This window comes from Sinocyclocheilus rhinocerous, unplaced genomic scaffold (assembly GCF_001515625.1).
Source record: "Sinocyclocheilus rhinocerous isolate Xijiao unplaced genomic scaffold, SAMN03320098_v1.1 scaffold95, whole genome shotgun sequence".
NCBI classification, from domain to species: Eukaryota; Metazoa; Chordata; class Actinopteri; order Cypriniformes; family Cyprinidae; genus Sinocyclocheilus; species Sinocyclocheilus rhinocerous.
The window spans coordinates 1,289,267-1,311,425 of NW_015662004.1; the positions used below are offsets into that span (position 1 = coordinate 1,289,267).

Sequence of the window (22,159 nt, forward strand, 5' to 3'; positions counted from 1 at the left end):
TTTATTCAACTTTAATTCAATTAAATTCCATTCAACTTTATTTCGTAAGAAGTTTATTTCACTTTGGAACATTCATTCACAGATTTGCGCTACTGTCTTCACACACAGACGGAACTTACTAGAGAAGTGTGAAGTGTGACATAATTTACCTCTGTAAATAAATATAAATTCACGTCTCGCGCACTTAAATGCCCTTTGAATGCAACGTGTACGTTCCCTTGGAACTGGAATCATGGCGGAATATCATTTGAAGTCCACTTCGTGGGGCACTTGCGGTCGAATAAGACGACGCTTGAATGCTGCTGCCTGAACAAGAGACCCGCCGCGCCGTTACCGAGATATGACCGTTCAAAGTTTCAATAGTTTTCCATATACTTAAGCTTTAAAGCGTTTCATCCAGGTCGCCAGTAGCAAACAATGGAGCGCGCTCTGCTGGACGAACTAAGTAATTACACCACTTCAAGCATTTTATCTGCGTTATATGCTCTGTAAAAAACATTTTCATATCGGCGGCGTATCGGCGGCATATTCGCCGATACCGATATATCAGCGACAGACTCATATCGGCCGATAATATCGGCTAAACGATATATCGGTCGGGCTCTACTATTAACAATGAAGTTCTCCGGTTTCATTTTACAGTAAATACAGTCAGTAACTGAGGCACAAGATGATAGCAGTTGCGTTTGCGGCGGCCTCAAATACCCATATGACTGTGTGTTATTCTGCATTGCTAATGACGACGGTTGTTATCGGGGAATAATATACCTCGGAATGTCATGACTGACCAATTAGAATAGACTATTCCAGGGAGCCGTGTAATAAATCAATATAAGCAATACTAGGGAGGAAACTTGGAGGCAAGGAAACTTGTCTTCTTGTAGCTTGTTCTTCAACACAATCAGCTGTAAAACTGCCTGCAAAACACAACACAGACATTACCTTCTGTAAATGTAAAAAGTTGCTTGTTAGTGAAAAACTATTTTGAACTAAACAGATGAACCTCTGTCACACTACTGAAAAATGTAGTGAAGTTAGTAGCACCACTTCTTTCAGTTAGTTATTCCTCAACACTGTCTTTAACTTATAAAATCCTGTGCTTGGCTCTTTGCATATGCGTCTTTGTTTACTGCTGATGCATGGCCATAAATCAAGACTGATTTATTTTCTCCAAGCCTGTTGATTCCTGTGTGGTTATTTATGTATCCATATGGAGTAGGCCTTTCTCCGCCACTGCAGTGGAAGAGTAGTGCTGCTTCAGTAACTGAACTCAGCAAAACACCTCTTTATATTTACTGCAATCCCCCTCAGTCAGCATCAAGCCACCCAATACCCGCCAGACAAAAGACTTCTGGCCCCTAACAGCTAACAATGGAGGGCCAACACTGCAGGGAATTACAGTCCATGAGTTAAAGCCTTTGCTGAGTTTTAGGGGAACCAGGAGGATGTTTATGTGTGTATCTGTGCATGTCTTTAAAGCATCTTTATATGACTTCTGTGGAAAACACACACTCAAAATAAGATTCAAGTAGGGTGTAAAAAAAGTGCATACCCCAAATCATTCATGCTCTTTAAAATGAGCAACTGTAACTGCCAAACACTGGTTTGATGATACCTGTTATCAAAGCTAATATTTACAATACAATTTAGAGATCAGTTTATTTATGACATGTTGAAATTACGACATACTAAGTGTAAATTATGAGATAAAAGTCAAAATGATATGATTACGATAGTCATTATGATAAAAAAGTTGAAAAATGATGACAAAAAACAATTGGCATACCTCAAAATTATGACAAAAAGTAAAAGTTATGGCACAGAAAGTCAAAATTATGAAATAAAAAAATTATGAAACAAAAAAGTAATAATCATGACTGTCCTAAAAAATAGCTGTAATTCTGTCATAATTATGATTTATCTCATGCTTTTGACTTTTTTATCTCATAAAACTCTTTTGTCATAATTTCGTCTTCGTAATTATGACTTAATATCTCATATTTTTTGGCTTTTATCTCATAATTTTAACTTTCTGTGTCATAATTATGATTTACCAAAGCATGATTTTTTTTCTTACATGGTGGAAATGAACTTCAATATTATTGCATTGCTATCATAAAGCTATCATTATTTTTTTACTGATGATGTGATGAATGAAACAATTTGGCAAAGCAATGTGAGTAATTTTTTCTCTTGTATTCCTCCCTTAAAAAAGCCACAACCCAGATCTTGAATTTATATTTTTAGCATCACTATTTCTTTTCCCTGAATGCTAAATGATTGTTCTCTTAGCTCTGTGACCTCTCTAACAGAGAAGTGCATTGTGGGTAAAGAGAAAGCAAACTCCAGCAGTCTGCTGCTCTTTCACAGTTTGCATGTAATCTCTCTGGACCATTAGATGCAAAGCGGGTTCCGTTTGTTATTGACTGGTTCTCTGTAAGCATTGCTGCCAAGCCAAACACACCCTGGCTACCCCATTCAATATATTCATGAAACAAAATATTTTAGCTTCAGCCCCTGGAGGCATATTCATTATTCCCAAAGTAAATCTGCTCACAGTACAGTATGAGAAAGAGAGTGGAAAGGCAGGAGGTAGATTGTAGGGAGACAGGAAGCAGTTTGGTTGATTTAGATATTTACTTTTTATTCCCTGCTTTAGCATTTTACTTCATTATTAATAGCAAAAAAGGCGGTTTTAGGTTTTGAAAATTTCAACAAATGTTTAAGGCAAACTGTAGTTAATAAATCTCCTATTCCTATTTTTTTGAGTGTGCGTTTTATTTTAATTAAAACGGTCACACTTTAATTTAGGGTCCGATTCTCACTATTAACTACGACTTTTGTCTCAATAGACTCCTAATTACTGTGTATTAATAGTTACTAGTTAAGTTTAGTTATGGGGTAGGGTTAAGGGATCTAAAATATGGTCATGCAGAATAAGGCACTAATATGTGCTTTATAAGTACTAATAAACAGCCACTATGCTAGTAATATGCATGCTAATAAGCAACTAGTGAGAATTGGTCCTTAAAATAAAGTGTTACCATGAAACCTGCAGTAGAGAAGATTTTTGGGTTAAAAATGTACAAAATTCCATTATTAAGCAAGTACATAAAAATGCAGTGTTCAAATTTGTTGTCTTGCTTTATTTCATTTCACTACAGTAAGCCTATAATATTAAATACAATTTTGAGCTATCTGGTTGGATTTCACAGAAAATTCCACACCTGCATCAATTGGTTGTGATTACATCATGTCTGTAAACACAGAAGAAGGTCCAGCTATTACAGCATATTGCTGTGTGGGTGGAGCTTGTGACTACAATAAATACTGTTTTTTGAAATACTCAGCTACCTAGCATTTAACATGGAAATTCAAACTTGCAGCCCTCGTTGACTTCCTTTTAAGAACAAAGAAGCCTCAAATTGTAGACAGCCAAAACCAGATCCAAATCACAATAGCAGATATAATACTTACACAACATACTTACATATTCACATGACATTAAATTATTATTTTTTTCACTTTGCTAAAGCACATTTGACACTTGATGCAATTGACAATTGACGCTAATTACCGGTGCCACCGTATTAAACTTGCCGCACAGGGTGGGGAACCTTTTTTCTGTTAACGGCCGTTCAGAGGGAATTACAGTTGCCATAATTTCAATTTGGCCTCAAATGATTTAATGCTTGATACCAGCAAGTTGAGAAACCAGTTGGGACCCTGAAGCTTTGAAAGGTACTTGGTGTCAACAGATCTCTGATTCATGAAATAATTTGGCATAGCAATGTCAAGAAATATTTTATTTTCTCTTACATTTCTCCATTGAGAGCCACAATAGGAAAGAGAAGTCGGTCGCAATTTCCGTTTAATGCTGTACTTAACTTTTCTCATTGCAGCTCTGTTTTTTTCATGGCTGAAATGAGTTTTCAAACGCATCCTGACCTCTGGTAGTACAATGCACAGCTTCCAACGACAGAAAGTCTGCTATTGTGTCCATAATACAACAAAAGAAATGCCAAATATCTTGCGCTTAAAGTTAATCGAAGGGCACTGATTTTTATTTGAATGCTTTCCATGACACACTAGATCAGTGGTTCCCAACCCTGGTCCTGGAGGCACCCCAACACTGCACGTTTTGCATGCCTCCTTAATCAAACACACCTGATTCAGGTCATCAGCTCATTAGTAGAGACTTCAAGACCTGAAATTGGTGTGTCAGAGAAAGGAGACATGCAAAACGTGCAGTGTTGGGGTGCCTCCAGGACCATGGTTGGGAACCACTGCACTAGATGACACACTAGATTTTAAAATAATTTAATGTATAATTTAATTAAATTTATAATTAAATTTTTTATTAATTTAATTAATTGTTTTATTTTAAATTGCTTTTACTCATAATTTAGCATTCTCAAATGGCCATGCAGGGATCTTTTTCAAATATGGCCTGGAGGCCAGACGTTACCTGTCCCTGTGTTGGACAAAGTGGACTAGTGAGATGGATCTGGCACAGGAGCTGGGAGATCTATCCACACTTCTCCGATCCTCTTGTCCAGACGAATACGTGCCTACAGTGATCTGTGATATGGCCGCAGGCTAGTACGGGTCAGTTATTTATAACTCCAGAAAGAATGGATGGCAGTTTGTTGCTTACGGAACGTAAGATTAGAAACTTCTGTCTAAGCCACTTAGTGCAGCAGATCAACACAACAGGAAACAAGGGTAACTTCTGTGATGGCCTTATTGTGATTCATGCAGGATATCAACTATCTGTGAATTCAGTGGGTTTAAATGAGTTAATTAGTCTGTTAGCATATATTACCAGAGGTTTTATAGAGTTCATAGCCTTTCACTGTTGTCTTTGAAACAGGGTCAGGGCGCACCTGGTACGATTATCCCAGAGTCAATCCCTCTGACGCACATAATTCAGATACCTCACAGCACTAATCTCTTTCCCGTGCAATTGTTTAGCATTGCATTAAACTCTACAAGCAGCCTTCCCCATGCCTCTCTCTCCTTTACTTTTGTACCTTGAAACCTAGTAATCAGATATTTACATGTATTCATTTGGCAGATGCTTTTATCTAAAGCAACTTGCATTGTATTTAAGGTACACATTTACTTTTCTTTTTAATCAGTTGTTGCTTTCCCTTGGAATTGAACCCATGACCTGCTAGTGCCATGCTGTTTAAGCTACTGGTGAGCTACAGGAAAGTACTTATAGCATGTTCTTTGAGTAAATGCATGTTACCGAGTAGCCGCTCATTTATGTTATATTACCAGCACATTTACATGTGATATTTTATGGTATTTGCTAAGGCAGTATGTATTGCATTTTGACTTGTCTTCATTTGTACTATGTTGCTGGGCATGGATGCTACCTCAAATTGTGTGTGCTTATTTTTAGAACTGATCACCTGGTACACAATATAACTAGAGAGAAAAAATCCCAGAGACACCCTAGCAACCACTCACCACCCAAAAAACTTACTTAGTAACACTAGCATTTTGTTGGTGAGTTTTGAATTTTCTTCTTTTTCTTCAGAAAAAGTAAAAATGTAGATACGAGCTGCATCTGAAATTATATACTCTATATAGGTACTACTACATTTGGTTTGAAACCTACTTCATGACTGTTAAAAAAGTATGTCCTCTATAGTATGAATATTGGTAGTATGAATGAAATTCAAATGTACAGTACTATATCCGCCATGTCACTGTCACATGACCTGTAGTATGTCGCTTCACTGCCACTCATATCTCCTGTCTTTTGGCTTCATAGGATAGTAAAGTGTGCAGAATCTTCAGAATCTCAGTGGAAGTAGAAGGTCATCCGGGTACTTTTTGCCTACTCTTTTATGAGTACTGTGAATTCAGACATACTACATACTACTGTTTTTCACCTACTATATAGTAGGGAAGTAGGCATTATCAGATGCAGGGAGAGTTATATTTTCATCAACAACTATACTGCAGTTTTTTTCTAGGGTTGCGTGATTGTGATAAACATCACTGTCAATTATTTCTTTTTATTTCAATCTGTAACAGTACGTTTAACGCAACTATTGGAGTCCTGTTGTTAAGCTCAAGTTCTGGTCTCTTGCAAACATATTTGTAATAATCAATGAAATTGTCTATACTGCAGAAAGATTTTCAAAATTTAAGAATAATTTTTGATTGTATCTGTGCTTTGTTGATTATAATGGGAGAGTTAGTTTTGTCCGATTGGCCACTTAGTGGATGATTGTTTACAATGCTCAATCACTCCAAAAACCAATTTCGTAAATAGAAACCAACTGGATTAGATAAAAATGGAATGCTGTAATCAACATGGTAACCATAGTCATATTGTGCAGCCCTAATTTCTTCTTCTGTTTTAGCTCTTATCCGATAAGCAAATAACAAATTTAATTCACAGCACATTCATTACTCATTCATTACGTAATCAAATCTGAGGCATTTCTGCTAATGTTTGTTTTTTACTAGATCATTTTTTCCTCATAAATTTCACCACACACTATATGCATGCTGACAAATTTAGGCTGGAGAATTGGGGGCATGCAAGATGAACCCATGTGTCTTTTTTGAAAATGATTTTCTGACACTTGAAAGCAGGTTGAAAGGAATTAACTTCACCCCCTTTTTCATAATGAAACCTCCCTTTCTGGTCACCCTCTGTATTTGATTTTTACCATCATGGTCTGCATCCTCTCTATGCTAATTTTAGCCTTTCATCTTCAGAGCATAGTAGACATCAAGGGATCCGATCTCGCCACAATCAGGGAGTCAAAGATGGCCAGATAGCCAATCTACTGCGTTCATGTTTAATCATATGAGAGATGACAGTGTCTGCTATATGGGTTTGCTTGTTTTATTGCAGCCCTGGAGTCGTCTGTGTGTTATTAGAAAAAAGGGTTTCATTTGAGGACGGTCTCCTTCTGCACATCATGGTGACTTTTGCCCCAGCTGCATTTGCAGGCTTTACTGTCTTTTTGATTTATTTTCTCACTCTAATCCACCAGGCAAGATAGAGTTGGTGTGAAACTGATAGATACATACTTCAATAACAAAAGCAAAATTGAATCTCGGTGCAACATATGGCATAAGAATACGTTGTTGGGGTGGATGCGCATATGCTAGTAAACCAATCGCATAGAAGACCAAGCTTTGAGAGAATGGTGACATACAGAGGCTCTGTTCCAAAACTTAGTCAACTGCATTGCTATCTGCTGCCTTCTAAGCTGCCTACTAAGGCTTCATCTTTTTGAAAATGATTTTCTGACACTTGAAAGCAGGTTGAAAGGAATTAACTTCACCCCCTTTTTCATAATGAAACCTCCCTTTCTGGTCACCCTCTGTATTTGATTTTTACCATCATGGTCTGCATCCTCTCTATGCTAATTTTAGCCTTTCATCTTCAGAGCATAGTAGACATCAAGGGATCCGATCTCGCCACAATCAGGGAGTCAAAGATGGCCAGATAGCCAATCTACTGCGTTCATGTTTAATCATATGAGAGATGACAGTGTCTGCTATATGGGTTTGCTTGTTTTATTGCAGCCCTGGAGTCGTCTGTGTGTTATTAGAAAAAAGGGTTTCATTTGAGGACGGTCTCCTTCTGCACATCATGGTGACTTTTGCCCCAGCTGCATTTGCAGGCTTTACTGTCTTTTTGATTTATTTTCTCACTCTAATCCACCAGGCAAGATAGAGTTGGTGTGAAACTGATAGATACATACTTCAATAACAAAAGCAAAATGAAATCTCGGTGCAACATATGGCATAAGAATACGTTGTTGGGGTGGATGCGCATATGCTAGTAAACCGATCGCATAGAAGACCAAGCTTTGAGAGAATGGTGACATACAGAGGCTCTGTTCCAAAACTTAGTCAACTGCATTGCTATCTGCTGCCTTCTAAGCTGCCTACTAAGGCTTCATCTTAACAAATGTGACCGATTTGTATTACTTCCATTAGAAGAAACTCAAACAAATAATGCTAGTCAGTCATGTGAAGTGCTTTGAAAGATCAAACACTCAATTGATTTCAGTTGGAACCATCATAGATGGTTTTTGAGATCAGTTCAGTGGACTTAAAAAGTGGGATTTAAACACTTATGTAACATGGATTACTTTTATGATGCCTTCATGGCCTTTGTGGAGATTTGACTTTCAGTGAAGGGACAGAAATCTCTCAGGCTTCATTAAAAATGTATTTGTGTTTTAAATATAAACTTATGTTTTATGGGTTTAGAATGGCATGATGGTTAATTGATGACAGAATTGATATTTTTGGGTGAACTATCCCTTCAAAAATGGGAAATTTTATAATCCACAAGTATTGCAGTAGTAAGCCTCCAGTTTTATTTACTAAAAAAATAATCAGAATTCCTCTGCACAGCACTTATTCTTTCCTGATGAATTGACAGCGCTCATTGACAGTGCACAGGCATAGCCACATGCACAAAGCCTTCAGCTCATGCACTCATCAGAGTTGCTCCATTAATTAGCTTTCCTATTCAGTTCCTCACATTCCTAATGTGTTAATAATGGTTGGATCCAGCTTCTAATAACACTTTGGCTGCCAAGCCGCTACCCGCAAATAAACGCCAGTACTCTGTGATTCTGTCCGCTCAGCCCTTCCCAAACCTCCTCCACTATTATTACAGACACTAACCATTACTGGTAGCTACAACAGGTCAACATGGAATGTGGACGATAGTGCTGGGTTGACAACAGGGATGTAACGATGCACCCCGAGCCGGTTGAAAATCGAATATGTGACTATTAAAGTCGGTTGAGATGTTAAACGAATTGCGATACACTTGGGGGTTTATATGAATGTATCTCTAAGGGGAACTGACTGTCTTCAGAAAAGTTTTGGTGGCATTTTCTTTTCCTCTTACCTCCATATAATGCATAATAAAGTAGTGTTTATAAGCGCATCGCTGCTTTGTTTACAGCGGTAACCAAGGAAACTATTGCTGCTGTTCCATAAGCGCCACCTGCTGTCAGACAGTGAATTTGCGTCTCATTCAGCCCGTCTGATGTTTTTGTTTTGTGCAGATAAGTTTTATGTAGTATAATTTCACAAAGCTAATGTTTTTGATTCAGATTTTGAAATTATAGCCTACAATCTAATTTAGATTAAAAACTGCTAATGCTGCATGCATACAGCATCTTTATTTGGATTGTGATTAAAATGCATGGTTGGCTCTGATTTTATATGGAAAGAGCACAGAAAAAGAGAATATGACTGTTTTATATGAAGAGATTTATTTTATTTCTATTATTTATTTGATTTGTTTTAAAATTTCAATCTAATTTTGTTATTTGTCATTCTTCAATTTCACAAAGAAATGTGCAGTATTTTGTCTGAGAAATAATCAAAAGACACCTTTTCATTTTGTCTTAAACATAATTTGTCTTAAATCTCATTTTGTTTAAAAAGTGAGAAAATTGTATTGTGAAATTAGTATCATGAATTGTATCGTATTGTGAGTTGAGTGAATAGTCACATCCCTAGCTGACAATATTGATTTTTCGATTTTCATTCTTCATTTTGATGAACTGTTATTGATTCTTAAATGCCCATAATGATCTTTTAGTCTAATGCTGTTTTCAGTTGAAGTGTAAACAAAACATCACTAAACATTATTTGTAGCGCATCTACCATCCAATAATCCCAAATAAGTTTTTGCTTTGTTACTTTTTAAATGAAATAAACTGTCAGTTTTTAACTTTTATCATGAAATTCAAACAATAAATGTAGTTTTTTTGCTCTTTATTGTGACTTCCTCTTTGTTTGTTTAGCAAGAAATAAACATGAATGAACATCAGAAGGTATGTTGAAAGAAACCGTACAACTTACAAAAATGTTGATATTATTAACAGACAATAAAACAGCTTGTAAACAATATGTCAGGTAACGTTACATTTACCTCAGGAAAGCCATTCAGTGTTCATAAACGTGTTAGTCAGCTGGAAAATAGAGCTGTACAATTAATCAAAATTAAATCGCAAAGGTGATAAATCGCAATTAGGCAGAAGCTGTGATTGTCATGCATATCTTTCAGTGAAGCACGGCTCTGTGATCAGCAGTAAATCTCCATCCGAAGGCCAGAGGGCGCTCTCGCGCTGAAACTCCAAATACGACCCGCAGAAGAAACCCAGGAAATCCCTATAGCTAACTGCTTTCATTAATTCAACGTGACTAATAAACACACGACTAAGGCAATATATGGTTTATCTGAGTTTGTCTTATTATAATTTTTATTATAATAAAGTATATAATAATGCAATGCTAATCGACATAGCCTTTATCACTGCTTAGAATACTATGAAATATGTTGCGTGCCTTATTCTGTGTAAGAAGCTACATCATCTCACAGAAGGATTTATTTCAAACACTCGACTGACGTTATGAAGTGAATTTGGAGTAAAAACATGTTATTAAATGTGGTATTTTCACGTGCTTTCAGATGAAGCAGCATTTACTACACAGAGCCATAGTTCACTGACAAGATACGCAAACAGCTGTCATAATCGCAGAACGATTTCATAATCGCTCGATTAAATCGTCTGCGATTATGAACAAGATTTTGCGTAGCTTGTCAGTGAACTACTGCTCTGTGTAGTAAACGCTGCTCCATCTGAAAGCACATGCTGGAGATTTACTACTAATCACAGAACCGACTTTACTGACAAGATGCGCATGACAATCACATTCGATTAATCGTGCAGCCCTACTAGAAAAATAACTCTAGAGGTGCATTTTGCTAAATATATCTGTGCTATATAACATATATATTTTTACTTAACCTGTCAATTATTCATTATTTAATGTCACATAATGTATGTCTGAAAAAAATTATCATGAGAACAAGCTTTTATGACAGCCACCATTTAAATGAGCAATATCACAGTCATAAGAGTGCTACCTATATCAGCATGGCTGTGATTTTGTATAGTCACATGGCCATAGGCTGAATGCTGAAGGTAACTGCAGCCGCATGGCTACGAGTGTGATATTGCCTTGTTTAAAACAGTTTGACAGCACAAGTCTGTAAATAAATAAGAAACAAAAATGGAGAGTCTTAAAAAAAAAACTCCTTAGTGCGGAACTACTTCCTTCTGCCACAAATTAAAATCTCAAGTTGACACTTTAACAGTTGAGCCCAAGCAACGGCTCTGTGCCCAAGCGATATCTTTGTCATAGTATCCTTACAATGGTTAATGGGATTTCCCATGACAGTGCTGGTCAGTGCAATTGTTGGTTGCATCTTACAAGCTGTTGTTGAAAGTAAAAATAATGTCCTCTTTGAAACCTTGTTTCAGTCCCTTTCAGTATAAAAGTCTTTGCCAATGTGAGGTGATTCAAATCTCAAGTTGACACTTTAACAGTTGAGCCCAAGCAACGGCTCTGAGCCCAAGCGATATCTTTGTCATAGTATCCTTACAATGGTTAATGGGATTTCCCATGACAGTGCTGGTCAGTGCAATTGTTGGTTGCATCTTACAAGCTGTTGTTGAAAGTAAAAATAATGTCCTCTTTGAAACCTTGTTTCAGTCCCTTTCAGTATAAAAGTCTTTGCCAATGTGAGGTTGTTCTCAGCGGTTTCTTGAGCGCTGCCACTGACATCTGACATCTCTGAAAACATTGAAGCAAATTTTCAAATAGGTGCTACATATAAACAAACCGCATATTTGAAGTCTAAACAACTACATTCTTGAACAAAATTTTTTTTTAAACTGCATTCCATGGCACAACAACAGTAGTATTTATAAGATTATAGTGGATTTGCTCCGCCACCATAATTTGCTGAGAAAATTGCTGCAAGTGTAGTAATACAAATGGTGAAATGGTTCCCATGTTGATACTGGTACAATATCGCACGACTGAATCCTTTAAGTGCATCACGGGTTGATAGTTACATTAAGTAACTGTAATGTTTGATAAAGAGAGTCTCATAATAAGATTCTTAAATTAACAATTAACAATTAGCACAATAGTATATATACATATAAATATATATATATATATATGCACACACACAGCTTACCTATATTCTGAGCTCGGAGCCCTCCCCTTGGACAGCACGCCAAATATGCTTTCTATTTGCTCAATATGATTATATGTAAATGCAAACTCGTGAATTCACCTTCCAAGCATCTTCATTTTTAGTCTAAAGGTTTAGTTGTGCTCTGCATCCATACCACATTCCCTGCTGATGGATGATAAGCAAAAAGTATGCAGAGATAAGTAGTCAAAAAACTGGGTACTCCAGGGGCCTAATTAGGTCAGAATGTTTTGCATCTTTGAGAACTCATTTAAAATTCTGCTTCTGCAGGGAATCGGAATATGATTTCGATGTAATTATTCTACCCCCAACCCGACCGCCCCCTTAGCGTTTTTCCCCATGATGCTCTGTGTGCTCTGATATGTTTCACATAGACTATTGTTTTATCAGTGTGGGTAAGTGTGGTTGTCCTGTATATGTGTGTGTGTGTTTGATATGAAGTGTTCTAATGAGAGCTCTGTGGCACATCTGTCCAAGAGGGTCACTAATCATGTATTGTTTGGTGTGCTTCTACAGAAAAACTCTTGTGTTGCACTTTCTTTAGATGTGCCTTCCAAAAAATATATTGTCCTTAAGGCCTAGATGGTGATCAGCCAAGACTCAAGAGAGCTGGCATAAATGTCCACTGACACTCTGAAAGAACACCCATTAACTCACAGCACAATGGCTCCGCTTTTGTCATAGAACGCCAGTGCTTGCCAAGCTTTACCACTGTTAGCGCAGCAACATAAACTCCCCTTTTCATGCAAGTTGTGCTGTTTTAAATGCAACTCACAAAAGAGTGACTGCTCTTCAATGCGTCATACAGATGTTGCCGACTAACAGGGCTTTCCTTTTTGTCTTAATAATCTTATTAAATTCAACTTCAACAGGCAATTTGAACTTTTTAAATTGATCATTAAATGCAGTTTCAGATTCCTTTTTCTCTAGGTTAGTTTGCAACCAAAAATAATGAATATTCGTATGATAATGATCTTGATATTATTTCCATTCTCATTATCACTTTCTGTCAATAAAACTCAAATCTCCTTGATTACATATGACTGTGACTTATGTTAAGAGGCATGTCGAGAAGAAATGTCCCGATTTCAAATCTGGGCATTTCAGAAGGGTAAGAATAGAATAATTCATATTTTAAACTTCTGTGGTGAATGAAGTACACAAATCAAGTAAATGAGTAAAAGTACAGTTACCCTAATGAAATATTACTCCAGTATAAGTACTCATTTTCAATTTCAATTTTATTTGAGTAAAAGTATGTGTACTTAAGTATTACAAGTAAAAGGTACTGATAGGTGAAACATGTTTATTATTTATTCTAGCCAGCACTAGTCAATAAGGAAGATTTGTACAGACATTTAAGATGTATTGATCTGCAAATAAGCAAAACAGTCCACTTGTTTAATCAAAATGTATTATACACTATCAAAACATTAAACATTAAAACATTAAGTGAATTAATATATATATATATATATAGTATTTTTAGTGTGCGCCTTCAAATAGTATAAAAATAGCCATCATGTAAGGCAAAATGCGCTATTTTAAAAGGAACACTATGCAAATATACTAGTTTTATATCTTTGAAACTACTATGACAGCAGAGTGGATCAAATTAAATATCAGGGCTTATGGCTGGATCCTGAACTTTCTTTTAAACCTCACATTGACTATATACTTCATAAGATTAATTTCGGAACCAGTGTATTGTATCAAATTATCAATCTAAAAATTGTTTTACTTTCAAAGTTCGGAAAAAACTTGTTTTGCAACTTATATTACCGTTTTTTGACTATGCTGATGTAGTTTATCAGAATACAACTAAAATCTCTTGCCTCTCACTACAGCCTATAATAAATCGTGTAGATTTGTTATTGGATGTTCATTTGATAGACACCATTGTATTATGTTATGATTTATTAAATGGTCTTCACTCTACATTAGAAGGCATATTCACTGGCTGCAATTTATTTTCAAATGTATACATTTTAATTATCTTAATTATTTGCTTCTGTATTTGATATTATATTCTTCATATGAATTAAGACATTCTGCACATTATTTTTTCTTACTTCTTTAGTTAAAGGGATAGTTCACCCAAAAATGAAAATTTGATGTTTATCTGCTTAACCCCAGGGCATCTTGGGGAAAAAAGCATTTAGATATAAGGCTCCTGCAGATTGGAATAATCTATCTTTAAATGTACGACTTTTGACTTCATTTTATATGTTTAAAAATTGTTTACTTTCTAATTTCGAAACTTCTTGTAACTGCTTTAGATGATATATTTATGTTTCTATCTATAAGTGCTAGGTAAATATTAATATTTCATGTGTTAATATTGTAGTGGGGTGTTTGTTGTTTTGTTGTTCATGATGTGATTGTTGTTGTTTGTTTTGTGTTATGTTATCTAATTTTTGTGTATTAGGAACCCCTTGAAAACGAGATGATGCATCTCCTAAAGAATTCATACATTTGCATATATTAGTAATTTACTCTTATAACTTATAACACTCAAGCTTCGACAGTTATCTCGGTTCTTGGCTCATTTTCAGATTCGACAGGTTCTTGAAAAGAATCAGCTTATTCAGAAATCGGACATTTTTATTTATATTCAATTTTTTACTGCTTTTTATTTATTTTTTATTTCATTTTTACTTTTTATTGTTTTATTAGATTCTCTTATTGTAATTCAGTATTTTACTATATTACAGTAAATGTGGCTATACATATTTTTATTTAAACTGGCATGAATTAAACATTGTAAACAGTGTATTAGTATTTAATTCAACTGTAGTAATGCAAATTGGGCGGGGATGCATTGTCATGATGCACAAAATCTTACTGATCCTCAAAAAGCTTTGTTTTCTTTAGGAAAAATCTCATTTTGAATTTCTTTGTTTTGAATTTGAGATGGAATATGACCCGTACTCTCCGTAAGATTTACCCGACTGCTCTAAATTCTGTCAGTGCCACGCCAGTTCACACCACATGAACAAAGTCTTTACAAGAATCGCACACAGCGCTTGTTTTAGTCCAAAGAACGGTTGTCATGGAAACGCTGCACTTAAATTCACCATGCAGACAATATAAAAGCCCAGAGAGGTGTATCGGGGTGAAAAAACAACAAGCCTTTTCAGTCCCTCTTTCTTTTCTTAGTCTCTCTCTCTTTCTCCATCTCTCCGTGTCTAGCTTCTCTCTGTCATACACTCCTTGAAATGGATAAAAGCAAATATTTAGAAGTAATTTCTTCTGTGTTTGTTTGGGATTTATGCAAATGAATCCAAGCAGACTATTTCGGGAGTGCTGGACTCATTTTGAGGTTGTGTGGGGAGAGCTGGCGAATTGTGAGATGATACGTTCCATGAAATAGAGTTACCTGCTTGATAGAGAGGGAGAGAGAGACGGAAAACTGTGCTTATCGCAGCAGAAACAACCCTTTCTTTTCGCTGTAAGGATTGCATAGCAACAGTACATCTCAAAGACAGAGAAACAGATGCATCTCCTTGAGGAAGACCAAGGAAGATGTGTCAAAGGTAGGAATCGATCGGGACGCACACAGCAGAAGGGAGTCAGAGCAGCGTTTGCTAATGAACTTTGAACTGTAACGTCTTTTACCATTCAAGAATGTCTAGGCTACAGTTATGTAGAAGCAAGGTAGGGTGCTTACGGTCTTAAAACTGTTGTTGTGCACTAGCTAGGTCAGAAAGAGCTTTGAATTTACAGGTTATTTTGTGATCTTGGCGCTGGGTAAGATGAGAGTGCCTAGAAATATCCAGAAAACCTAGATAGCTGGAGGTAAACAACACCCGACTGCTGCAAGAACAGCATGTACACAAAGCCAAACCGTTTTTGTTTTCTGTGAAGCTCCGATTTGAATAATGCAACGTTTAACATCGAAGTCTTCTGCTTGCACAGAAATAAACATTTAGAAGACAGCACAGACATGTCAAATGATGAGCATAAATGTTTGAGATAAAGCAGACAATCTGAAAGGAAGCGGATTTGCTGCTACTTTGGGTTGTCTGTTAGTAGCACTGCTTTAATTAAGCGTCCCACCCTGGCCCACTTTCTTTTGGCGGTGGGCTGGCGATTAGACACAGTGTCATCCCACAATGGGAGCCTCTGGGTCACTTCCAGTTCAGAACATGTTGGGAAGAGAAAGAGATGTTCACCAGTAAGGCTGCTATGGACTGCTTTAAATATATACAGATAATTAAGTAGATGATTTAATTTGATAATTGCTTATTAAATGTGTTGGTGATGCTTGGCTAAAGACAAACCACTAAGTAAAAACTGCAGTGGTCAAATCATCCTGCAAAATTTGTGCTACAGCACCTCGAATTGTGTGACTTTTTGAAGAGAGGTGTACTATTACCAACCCAGGCTCATTGTAAAAATGTGCCTGTGGTGGTGACATTTCTGCAAAATGATGTTACGTTCCTTCTTGCATGTTTTGGTGCACTTTGAAAGTGAGGTGTCAAGTGCGTTCAGTTTTATCCAAAATTTGATTACGTTTTATTAAGTTGGTTGTTGTATGTGTCGCGGGAATTCAGAAATGAAATGTCCAGTGAGTGGCGCTAAAAAGTGAATGCTCTATCACGTCTGAAAATAATGTACCACCTTCACTTAACTCTACCCTAAACCCAACCAATAGTGTTCAAAAGCAAAAGCTGAGATAAAAACTCAGAATGAGATAAAAACACATTTGCTGATGCAACCATGCCATTTTAGCTTGCTTCCACAAGTCTTTGAGCTCTTTCATCATGACTTGTGTTTCACAGGAACCGTACTTGAGTGTGTCGCATCGCAAGTGCAATGCTGTATCAGTAAGCAAGTACAATTTTGCAAAAATGTAGGTAGAGGCACGTTTTTCCAGTGAGCATAGGTTTTACTAAATGATTTGACAGTTTTACCTAATGAATGATAAAACAGTTGTAGACTTACAGTATGTTAAATACGTGGGACCTAGCAACCACCTAGGGCACCCTAGAAACCACATAGTTTTACAATTATTATTATATTTTTATCAATTTAGAATCCTCAAAGTTAAAGGGATATTTTACCCAAAAATGACATTTCCAAACAGTTGACGGTAGCCATTGACTACTAAAGCTTTTTTTTTTTTTTTACATAATATGAAAGTCAATAGCTACCGACGTCAACTGTTTGGTTACCAATATTCTTCAAAATATCTTCTTTTGTGTTCAGTTTGGAACTACCTGAGGGTGAGTAAACGCAAGAATTTTCATTTTTGGGTGAACTATCCCTTTAATGTGATAAGATATTAATAAAAAACATGTTTTACACAATTGTTTTATTACCCCATTTACCCAGGTTTATGTTATTAGTTTCATTATGCTTTCGGAGATCGTGACATTTATTATGGATTTGTTGTATTGACAGTCTAGTTTATAGTAAGGAAGGAAGTTTTTTTTTTTTAATTTCAAAGGTTTATACATCTAACATTTGTCTAATAGTAGTTGGATACATTTATGTCTACTTAATAGAAAATACATATTTTCAAGATGTAAATGTATTTATATTATATAAATATTTTAATGATTGTGTTTAATAACAATCTGATGTATGTGTCTTTACTGTGTAGAGTGCTTCTTTACTCATTCTGATCCAAATGCAGTACAGTCTGTCTTAAAGCAGTCAGTCCACTACATGTCATCATCTTTATCTGTGTTTTTTGTATGCAGACCAGAGTGAGAGTTTATGCCTTTGTGTGCCTACTCTTTGATGATGTCCTTCATACAAGTGCATCTTGAATTGATGTTGATGGTCATGGCCTGAAATCTCCTGGTATCTGATGTCATGCATTCATCCCAGGGAGAGTGTTACGTTTGGCCATGATGATATCTGCTGCTTGTCCAGTACAATCTCTTTGTCAGCCTAGAATTTCTCAGTGTTTGCTTCACATGTCCTTTCAAAGGTCTCCAGATCTTTCTGGCTTTTGAAGATGATATTTGGTGGGATAATGGTAGTGGGTGATATCTGGTGATATTTACATATCAGTGGAATGGTGATAGACAGGGAGAGCATATCAAGAGTGCGTAAGTGGTTCATCACATTTGACATGAGATGGTCGGAACTGTCTAGTTGAAATCTGTTTTATTTTTTCCCAAATTCTGTGTTTTTTGTTTTATTTTTTTATGCATTCTATTGAATGGTTTAATTGTAATACTCAAAAAGGATGTCTAATCAATTGAATTCACAACAAAATGTAACAATAATAATGCTCTATAAAATGTATTTGTTTGTTTGTTTATTTTAGGAATTTTGCTGTCTGTTTTAATTTTTCTGTATTCTGTTTTATGATTTAATACAAATGATCAAATGAAATTCTAACAGTTATTTTCTTTTTTTTGGTAAAAGTGCTGAACAACAGAGGTTTACTGTTTAAAACAAAAACATGCTTCAGAGATTCAGAGATATCATAAATACGTCAAAATATTTATAAAATAAAATAACATCTCATTGTCTCAATGTAGATTATTAAATGGAAATTCTTGAAGCTCTAATATATCGTCTTCTTTGCATCTCTTACAGCTGACATCATATCCACGGTTGAGTTCAACTCGACAGGAGAACTCCTGGCCACTGGGGACAAAGGTGGACGAGTGGTGGTCTTCCAGAGGGAACAGGAGGTAATCTGGCTTAGACATTGCATTCTCCAAAATCTGAAGAGTATTACTACTACTACGAGGCTTCCCATAAAATCAGAATATGAATGTTAATGGGGTCATGAAATGGAGAATCAAAATGTTCTTGATATTAGCACACATAAGAGGTTACTCAAAACTCCTCAGTTTAAAATATGAATTATTCTGAAAGTCCCAGATTTGAAATCGGGAGAATTGTGACGTCATGTTTTCCTCTTGACAGTCCCCTTAACATGCGCCATCGATGTATGTAATCAAGGAGGCTCGAGTCTGAACAACTCACGTTTGTCTGTCAATCACAAGAGCGTTACTGCTGTTACATAAAGAAAGACCTTTTTGGGTGCAAAAAAATTATGGGCTCATATAATCAATGACAGTTTACACTGCTCAACGAGTCCTTATTTACTTATAATGTTCCTGTGGCTCAGTGGTAGAGCATTGCGTTAGCAGCACAAAGGTTGTGGGTTCAATTCCCAGGAAACACGCATACTGATAAAAAATGTATAGCCTGAATGCACTGTAAGTTGCTTTGGATAAAAGCGTCTGCTAAATGCATGAATTTAATTTAATTAATTTACATCACATTTTTAGTGTGTTAGTTATGTTGAAAGTATTTTTACTCATTGCATTGTGTGGTCAGCAGACGTGACGGTGTTCAGCTACAGTGCAACGCTGCTAGATCTAAATGTAATGCTATAATCAACACTTTTTTACTATCAGTTATTCTTGGTGGCTGTTATAGTAAAAACACAGTAAAAGTTTTCAAGTGAGTTCACATGTAATGCTCATTTCATATGCAAAGATTTTAGCTAATCATAGCAGTGGGCGTTTACATTGAAGTCTCAACAGACACGCCCCTTCCAATGGAGCGTTCAAATCAGAGGCTAAATTCAGGGTAGAAAATTTATATCTGTTTTTATGAAAAAAAAAGTGTAAAAATATTGTAAAATTGCATATAGGGTAGGGCTGGGCGATATAGCTAAAGAATGTATCAACGATATAATGTTTCATATCGTTCGGTATCGATAATTATTGACATTTTTTATAACCTTTTTTAAAACAAAGAGCAATAGAAAAAAATGTTTACATTTAACCACTGTATTATCGAACATTTTTTATATCGTTATCGAAGAAGGTGTACCGTCGATAAATATCGATACCGTTTTATCGCCCAGGCCTAATATAGGGTAAATTCACACCCAATATATCATTGCCATAGTAGGACTGTGAATACAGTTGTAAATTTGGTAGTACACATACTCATCCTAAATTGACAGTTTATCCTCTAGTCTATTGACTAAATTTGTGTTTTTGTGAGTTGGTCATGAACTGTTTCAGATCTAAAAACCCCTTAATGTTTTGTCTAGCAGCACAAAAGTGTGAAAACCCCGCCGTCCGCACCTCATCTCACACTCGCATCATCTTTAAAGAGATTTCATGGTGTCTGTTAATCCTCGCTCCATGATTCACGCCCCACTCTGGTTCAGACCCCCTTTAACCCCCTCCCTCCCGCCAAGGGGAAATCTGTTTCCATTAATACCCTCGTCCTCTCTCGGTCTGTCTGAGTTCTGCTTATTGATTTAGACGCTTCCCAAGGTGAGAAGTGACCCTGAAGGTTTCCACGCTCTGATCGGTATTCCTCTAACCCGGACCACCTTTGTGCATTGAGATCCTGACCTGCCTCACTTATATTATTTCACGGCTTTCAGCAACAAAGAAAAAAATCAACAGACATTCCATATGTGACTTTAACACAGAGGGACTTTATATAAGCCAATGTTTATGCTGAAATTTCCAATTATCATTTGTTTGCTGCTTCTAATTATGTGCTATATGTATAATTAGGTTCAAGCATTTTAATGTAGAGTGCTGTATGAATTGTAAATGCGATCCTCTGCTAATGTGGGATGCATTTGTCATGCATGATATACATGAAATAGGCAGTGAAATAAACTATAAAAATAGGCAGTGAAACAAAGCAATGCACCAAATATATATATAAAGGTCTATTTTTTTTGTCTTGGTTTGAACCATAAACACTTACATCATTGCAGAGTAAGAACCAGCCTCATCGTCGGGGGGAGTACAATGTTTACAGCACCTTTCAGAGCCACGAGCCCGAGTTTGACTACTTGAAAAGCCTGGAGATTGAGGAGAAGATCAACAAAATCCGCTGGCTGCCGCAACAGAATGCCGCCTATTTCCTCCTGTCCACCAACGGTGAGCAAACCCAATGTGATCTCTTCATATCTGATCAAATGCTTCTTTTGAAAAGACTTGCTGGTCACTAGCATATGTGTTTTGGATGTTACTGTGCTGATGTCTTTACTAAACATCTGTGGAGTTGCATAGAACTTTCCTTAAGCATCTGCCAAATGAATAAATGTAAACTTCCTCACTATTCAGAAAAACAAAAAAAAACATATTGCAATAATATGCTAAGATATATGCTGTTTTTCATTGTGGTAGAGTGAAATTTGGGTAAAAATTTCATATAGCAACATTTGCAATATATATAATGGTTTCTACTAAAAACATTAAGCAGCACAACTGTTTTCAACATTCATTCATTCAATAGGAAATGTTTCTTGAGCAGCAAATCAGCATGTTAGAATGATTTCTGAGAGATCATGTAAAGACTGGAGTAAATGGCTGCAATTCAGTTTAGCATCACAGGAATACATATATTAAAACAGAAAACAGTTATTTTAAACTGAAATAATTCACAATATTACGGTTTATTATGGAGCTGTGCAATTAATCACATGCGATTGTCATGCGCATCTCGTCAGTAAAGCCGATTCCGTGATTGGTAGTAAATCTCCATCACCTGCTTTCAGATGGAGCGGCATTTACTACACAGAGCCGTAGATCACTGACAAGCTAGGCAATATCGCGTTCATAATCGCAGATGAATCGCGTTCGATTATGAACGCGATATTGCCTAGCTTGTCAGTGAACTACGACTCGTGTAGTAAATGCCGCTCCATCTGAAAGCAGGTGATGGAGATTTACTACCAATCACGGAACCGGCTTTACTGACGAGATGCACTTGACAATCGCATTCTACTGTATAAATTCTACTGTAAAGCACCTCTGAAAAGATAATAGTGAACAGTCATTATTCTAAGCTAAGAAAGCTATGTTTTCTGGTTAACAGCATGGCTTTGCTGGTTCACCGTTGCTGGTAAACCAGCAATAATCAGCATAAACCAGCTTGGCCTGCTTCATAATTCAAAGTGCAATAACACACATTCAGCAGGTTTTTAATATTTCTCAATGAGTAGTGAGTGTCTGTATATTTATTTTTATTTTAATAATTACTAGTAGGCAGAAATCTGAGAACTGAAATGATACCTGCTGGCAGAAGCGCTGCAGGTGCGTGATGTGATATGATGACCACGTG

The 22,159-nt window shown here is 36.4% G+C and overlaps 1 protein-coding gene across 1 annotated transcript in view; it reads left to right on the forward strand.

Annotated features, from left to right (window-relative positions):
• Positions 1-22,159, forward strand: part of LOC107727286 (serine/threonine-protein phosphatase 2A 55 kDa regulatory subunit B beta isoform) — a 50,853-nt gene that overhangs the window by 17,241 nt on the left and 11,453 nt on the right. Inside the window, exons 2-3 of the mRNA XM_016537115.1 lie at positions 18,641-18,738; positions 20,808-20,973. Coding sequence (XP_016392601.1) covers positions 18,641-18,738; positions 20,808-20,973 — 264 coding nt within the window. The remainder of the gene's footprint in view (positions 1-18,640; positions 18,739-20,807; positions 20,974-22,159) is intronic.